The sequence below is a fragment of the Nannobrachium achirus genome, assembly GCF_963921795.1.
Source record: "Nannobrachium achirus genome assembly, chromosome: 7".
In the NCBI taxonomy this organism is placed as follows: Eukaryota; Metazoa; Chordata; class Actinopteri; order Myctophiformes; family Myctophidae; genus Nannobrachium; species Nannobrachium achirus.
Window position 1 is genome coordinate 28,279,673 of NC_137816.1, and position 7,436 is coordinate 28,287,108.

At 45.4% G+C, this 7,436-nt stretch overlaps 1 protein-coding gene across 1 annotated transcript; it reads right to left on the minus strand.

Annotated features, from left to right (window-relative positions):
- Positions 1-5,561: 5,561 nt before the first annotated feature.
- Positions 5,562-7,223, minus strand: LOC308288686 (dnaJ homolog subfamily C member 11-like; the record flags this gene model as incomplete). Its single annotated transcript, XM_080730156.1, has 1 exon — positions 5,562-7,223. One exon carries the CDS (start codon positions 7,221-7,223, stop codon positions 5,562-5,564), a length of 1,662 nt encoding a protein of 553 aa, XP_080586282.1.
- Positions 7,224-7,436: the final 213 nt, after the last annotated feature.

A 7,436-nucleotide genomic window follows, 5' to 3' on the forward strand; every position in this document is an offset into this window, starting at 1 on the left:
CTGACTGACCTCTCTAATTATAGTATGGATGATATGACACTGTCACGACAGCTTGCTGCTTCTGCGTTCTGCCTCGTTGCATGTGTGCAGTTGTATTTGTCATACGATGGTGTCGCGCATTGAAAATATCAGAGCTACAAGCTCACAACATGTCGGAACTTGCAGCTTTGTGAGCTTTCATGTCTGCTATGCTCGACACGCACCGTCATACGGCGAAGCACATATCCAGCTTTTCACTGCTGAAAGAGGGACTCCCTCTGTCTGTCATGGTTCGCTCGTCACTGTTTAGGCTACTGTTATGATGATAAACAGCCCGAGGTAATCTAAACAAACTGGACCCAGTTGACGATAATAACACAGGGATCTGAACTCCTAATAGTCGTGGAATGACGTGGATATTATACAATCAAGTACCTTTCTGATCGCAGCAATGGATGTGGTTGTGAAAATTGGACAAGTTGATTGCAGGCAAGTCACCCTTAATTCCTTGCGCCCCATCATGACATAACAAAACAAACACAGTCCCTCAGACTTGTAGGTTTGCATATTAAGGTTTAATGAGATAGGCTAAGTAAAGCCCAAATCATATTAGTTTGGGCAACTACATCGCGCTAGGCAAGAAGTTAACTCGCGCCCACTTTATTCAGTTGTGTGTCGGTGTCCTCCTCCTGTGAGTGTGACTGTGCGCTCCAGCCGTGTGTGTGACTTGACGTTTAGGCAGAAACAGTGCTGTATGCATGCCATGGTTCTGTCCTGCTGCTCACTGTGTGCACTCAAGTAGAAACAGTTGTCTGATTTTCACAGTAAAATGACACCCGCCCATGTTTAGTCGTGCACCGCCCGTCCCCGCACACGCAAATGTATAATAGTATATATTCCGCCCGTGTCCGCCCGTCAAACACGGGTACCCGTCGGGTACCCACGGGGCCCCGACCCGTTGCAGGACTCTGTGCTAAGGTATGGCAACATGACTGGTGTCACGCGCGTGCAAGACACCAGTCATGTTGCCGTACCTTAACTTTTTTCTGAACTGACGCCACTGGGAGAAAGTCAGAGAGAGAGAGAGAGAGAGAGAGAGAGGGAGAGAGAGGGTGAGGGAGAGGGACAGAGGTAGCAGTGGGCAGCTGGAGGCTCACATACGTTCGTTCGCCCAGCTCCCCCCCCCCCCCCTTTCAAATGGGGCTTTAATGATTTATAGATGTTTGCTTTAAAAAGTCATTGGCATTAATCCCATGGCTCATTAACTGTTTAATTAAAATTAAATTCTGTGTTCGGAGTTAAGCAGATTGAGTGTATTTCCTCCTGGTGGGAGGCTGTTGAATCACCTCATTTTAGGAAATGCTAATGTTGCGGAGCATGTGTAGCGACACACATCTCACATGTACCAACCGCCATGAAATGTGGATGATGTGGATATTACAACTATATCTTGGCTGTCGGGCACAAACCTTGCGTCGCAATATTACTTCTTTTTACGCTGTGCCTCTGCTGTCTATTAGAGTCGGTCTGTGTGTCTGTCTGTGTGCCTGTCCAGAACTAATTTAGCAAACCGTTGGACCAATCAACACCAAATGTCTTGTGTGCACTGTCACTGCCTCTGATGCAGAATCCCACTAATATTTGTATGTCAAACTTTTACTTTTTGCTATAACTTTTCATAATAGAAGTCAAGGGACTCGGATTGTCATCAGCTAGACTATGTCAGAGTCTATGAGTAGTTTATTAACAGTTTACAGAGGTACAATTATACAATAATGTTAAAAGGATAACCATTGTGGTCCTGTGCAACTAATTTGATTGACCATAGGACAAGCCTATATATGCGACTGCAAAATGAAAAAAATGTATGCAAAATGGAAGCGTGGAAGGTTGGGCATCACTTTACTCCCTTCTTATTTACAGTGCTTCCATTGCAGACTGTTTGATTGATTGATTGATTGATTGAATACTTTATTAGTCAGTCTAAATTAATCTGAGCTATTATTAAGGGCAAGAAACAAATAACTTATATGATCTTTGATGCGTCAGAACAACAGTTAATTCAATTGCACACTGCAGCCTCTGAAACAACAACAACAGTATCGCGCTGTATACCCGTGGCAGTGTTGTAAGATAAACAAGCCCAAAATGTATCACTTATAATAAAAAGCAGACTTGACAACACTGAGAAATAAATCCTTCAATAAAGCATCATGTTTATGTGAAAAAGGTTGGTTCATATCAAGTATTTTTTACATTCTCAATTATTATTATTATTATAATCTAAATAATCCCTGCCTGGGATTGTTGTCCCGGTCTATTCCACACATTAGAAGAAAGAAAAAAGACACTAGAAGATTGGATCTACAAGCTCAAAATGCATCGCATCAAGATACGGTGTGAGCTTATGTCTATTATTGCTTATTTGTTTTGGGTGAAAATATTAAATCGGGTGGCTAAACTTTTTGAGAGACAGCCGCTGATACGAACGACCTACGGCCTGGTCGCGACCTAGGCCACGACCTGGAGGTCGTAGGTCCCGGTTCTGGAGGTCGTAGTTCGCGGTACATACTTGTTAGGTCGCGGCCGGTCTAGTTTCGCGACCCCCGGCCGTGGTTGCGCCACCTCGGTCGTCCCCGGGCCGTTGTTGCGCGATCGGGCCGTTGTTCAGCGACCTGGGAAGTCCGCGGTCGTATTTAAAAGGTCTTTTTGCAGAATATTCTAGAGCAGCAGCGCTATTCAACCTTTTGAAGCTTGTGATTGGCTGAACCGGAGGTAGGAAGCGCTCCATTGTAGTCACTTGGACCGCGCGAGGTGCACCAAAACCTATCCTTAACCCTAACCCCAACTCTAACTCTAACCCTAACCTTAACCCTAACCCCAACTCTAACCCTAACCCTAACCCTAACCCTAACCCTAACCCTAACCCTAACCTGCCGACACTGAGTAGCTAACCTGCCGACGCTGTTGAAAACGAGCGCTCCTTCCCTTAGCAAGCGTAGAGTTTCTAAACTCGCGTCCCTTCCCTTAGCAAGCGTAGAGTTTCGATCGCGGCGCTCCTTCCCTTAGCAAGCGTAGAGTTTCTAAACTCGCGTCCCTTCCCTTAGCAAGCGTAGAGTTTCGATCGCGGCGCTCCTTCCCTTAGCAAGCGTAGAGTTTCTAAACTCGCGTCCCTTCCCTTAGCAAGCGTAGAGTTTCGATCGCGGACTTCCCAGGTCGCTGAATTACGACCGAGATCGCGCAAAACCTCCAGAACCGGGACCTACGACCTCCAAGTCGTGGCCTAAGTCGCGACCAGGCCGTAGGTCGTTTGTATCAGCGGCTCTTGCTGAACTTTTTATTGTGACTGTACGTCGCAGTTTAGTATCAGAACCAGCACTTGTCAGTACGTCCTTCTGCGATTCTGTAACACCTCAATGTCTATAGCTGACCTCAATGCCTATGGCTGACCTGCCCATAATGGAGATCCCTGATGTCATCAATATTAAGCCCATATCTGTGAATTCCAATATATACATGTCAGTCTAACTAACCTATAGACCATGTCAGCCTAACCAGTGTGGCTGGTTCTACAGACAGGACTATCCATATATGGGCATAAAAGTGATTCTGTTAGTGTGGTTCCCCTATTGGACTTCACATGGGAATGCCCATATATGGAGGCCACATCGGCCACATACAATCCCTTTTATGCCCATATATGGAGATCCCTGTCTGTAGAACCAGGCACACTGGTTAGACTGACGTGCGGGAACCACGTGGGGAAGCCCACTTCCAACCCATGCCCAGTTAGCCCCCATGTAGCCCATGCGGGAACCATGTGGGCCAGCCCACTTCAATCCCATGCCCAGTTATCCCACATGTAGCCCACGTGGGTCCCATGTAATTTGCCCACTTCAATCCCATGCCCACATGGTACCCAAGTAGCCCACCTCGTACCCATGCGGGATCCATGTGGGCGTGCTGGCTGGGTATAGTCTATAGGTTAGAAAAGCGACTTCGCTTCACTATTTTAAACGTTCACAGAGTGATAACGTACTATAAGAGAATATTCTGCCACGTCGGGGCTGTAATTATGAGAGTGGATCTATTTGTCATATCATTCGTTGTTAACCTTTTTCTGATCTCTGATTGGACAATATAATGTTCAGTTAGGAAGGAGTGACAACACAATATAGGCTAACATAAGTACAAGACAGAATTCAAGAAGGGAATTTTCTATTAAAAAGAATTGAAGTCCGCACAACAGCCAGCTGATGGCCGAAACGTTGTCAATCTTTATTATGTTTTAATTGAATAAACACTGTGGAGCATCAGCTGTTGTGCGGACTTCCATTCTTTTTAATCCTATGTCGACCTGAGGCCAGCACCAGCACTTGGAAAGTGATGTGCACATCACCTTGCCCATGGATTACAAGTGTGCAAATGGAGAGCATGATGTGCTTGGACCTCCTTGTGACTCCCATCAGTGCAACCACACTTGCAATTTCCCAGAATTGCATCTTTCTAGTTACTTGCACCAGCAGAGTGAGCCATATTTGGTTATGAGTGCACAAAACGCAAGTTGGCACCTCGACAGAGTGCAGCCTAGTTAGTGTGGTTGCCCCTGCAGCAACCAGACTATAGATAGTACTTGTCCTACTTAATTTGTTTCCATCCATCTTTCCATCTTACTAGATAAACGTAATTTCGCTGCGCTACTCCTCCCACAGTTTTGGTGGCACATACTTGTATGTGCCACACTGTGTCAAATCAACCGGCTTCATCGGGACACATAGGGGTGCATTTTGCTGAGAGTTATATATATCGATTAATTTATATACATGTACTTGTGAATTAGTTTTCATTGACTTCATTTTTATTTTTTTACTTTTCCCAAATATGGAGATGACTGACATCATACATGTCTGATACAATATGTCCATATATGGACAATCCAAGATATAGGCTTGATAATGATGACATCAGGGATCTCCATATTATATAGATAATAATTAATTTATTGCCAGACCCATGAAATGGGTAGGCCTACATAAGCAAATGTCGGTCTGTCCGGGTTTTCTATATAAAGGGTATATATGATGATGACATGATGATGACATGCCTACAAAAGGCATGATGTCATAAATGATGATGACAGACAGGGGGTCTGGCACAACCAGGTTGACCTGGTCTAGTTAGTGAATACATTGATTTGAAAGGGGAAAATGCAAATGGTAAGATGGAATTCATTTGCAAATGTGACTCGCATCACGGCAACCACACTTACAATTTCCAATTGCATCTTTCTAGTTATTACTTGCGCAAGCAGAGGGCACAAGTACTGCGATCGGCTGGGTATGTATGTATGTATGTATCAGATTTCTTTGGAAGCGGTGATGCCAGTGGTGAGCCCATATATGGAGATCCCTGTCTGTAGAACCAGGCACACTGGTTAGACTGACGTGCGGGAACCACGTGGGGAAGCCCACTTCCAACCCATGCCCAGTTAGCCCCCATGTAGCCCATGCGGGAACCAAGTAGGCCAAATGTAGGCCATATGTCCAAAAATGGGGGTCGTCAAAAAGGTTGAGAATCATTGCTTATATGTCAACCCTGTGAGACTGCATCGGTATCCGGAGTGGTTCTTTGTCCCCTGACATGACCTGATGCTGGACTGCAAGGAACTGGTACACCACCTTCAGACTCTTGTCCTTCCCCACACAGGGGTCATAGAACCCAGGGAGGCCCGACTTTGTAACCTCTGTGAGTAGGAGCTTGGAGTCCTTCACATGACACTGCAGTGGCACAGTCACATCGATGATTTCGTGTTTCCTGTTGTCGTCTGGCGGAAACCTGCCGTACCAAGCACTGAGGATGATGAGACCCATTTTAGACTCCTCTGCTTCAATAATTTTTTGTACAGAGGCACGCATCAGTAGAACACATGACTCGGCCTCTTTCCTCTTCCTGGTGATGTCTGAAGATGAGCTTCCCGGGAGTTTTTCCTTTTGGGAACGCATGTAGGGCTGGATAACAAGCTTTTGAAGAGCGAGGTACAAGACCAGTGGTCCCACTGTGGCATAATACACAGCACTGGGCAGCAGCTTGTCGGCCAGACGGATTGGGAGGGTATACGTCTGACTGGCTCTGTTTAACTTGATTTTGAGAGAGACCCCGTGCAGCGGTCCGACACTAACAGTGGCCCCCAGGACACTATTTTTACTGATCTGTGTTTTAGCACCATACTCTACTACAGTCCCAAAGAGTAATCCTGACTTTATAGATCCGTTGATCTTGGTTTGGTTTTCATCCTGGAATTTGTATTGGTAACCCATCTTCAGGAAGATGTCAGGCATGCCGATATGTGCAGCGAATGTGAAGTTGGTATGCTTGGTGTCCCTGACAATGCTAGTCTTCATAGATGACATGACACCCCAGCGGCATCGCAGGTAACCCATGGTATTTTTGTCTAGCTGACGGCCCAGCACAGTGGTGAAATAAGGACTCACCCCTTCGGATGAAAAATAGAGTTGAGACTGTACGGCCAGGAAGCAGCGTCTTGCCAGTTGTCGGAACATATACATTCCCAAGAACGGTCCGTAATCGTCTCTCGAACCAACCCTAAGCTCTCCCCAGGCTTTTGCCGAGATGACTTTTCTTAAGCCCAAGTAGAGGTTTCCCTGTGGCTTTCCATTGTCGCTCAACAGAGACACAGAAAAAATGGCTGTGTCTTTTGTAGTAAGAGGAGCCTCAATAGATTGTGATATTTGCATCTTGTTGATCTCAATGCGTGAGAGCAACTCACCCAAACTCATTTCCTCAAAGTCTTCATATGGATCAGGACCAAAGAGATGTGTGGCATCAATGTCTGCACTGATCATTGACTTTGGGTTGGTGATTTGTTGAAGCCGCATTTCCTCTCGCTTTCTCTGAAGATACTCATACTCGTCTTGGATCTCCTCTGGTGTTCGTTGTCTTTCCACCACCTGCCATCCTTCAAGATCAACTCCCTTCTTGCCATAGATATCATAGATGGCCCGAGTCTGTGGATCACTAAGAACTTCATAAGCTCGATATGCAGAACAAAATGACTGCTCTGCTTTTCGCTTCAGTTCTGGGTCGAGGTGTTTGTCCGGATGATACAGCAAGCACAATTGCCTGTATGCTTCCTTTAGCTCCTTCTGCGTTGCCTCTTTCCTGACATTTAGTAGAGAATAGTAATCATTATTACAAATACGATCTTTATGAAACTCAGAAGCCATTTGAACAAGTTGTCATGCTCCTTTTCAAACATATAGATTTATTTTATTTGGTTTTATTCAAGTAGATGACATCATATTTGTGACATCAGTCTTGTCCAAAAACATGAACATGAAACATATCTAGGACAGACATCTATCTATAAATGCGACAAATCTCTGTCTGTGTGTATGTAATCCGTGTATCTCGAGAACCGTTCGTCCCACCGGCTTCAG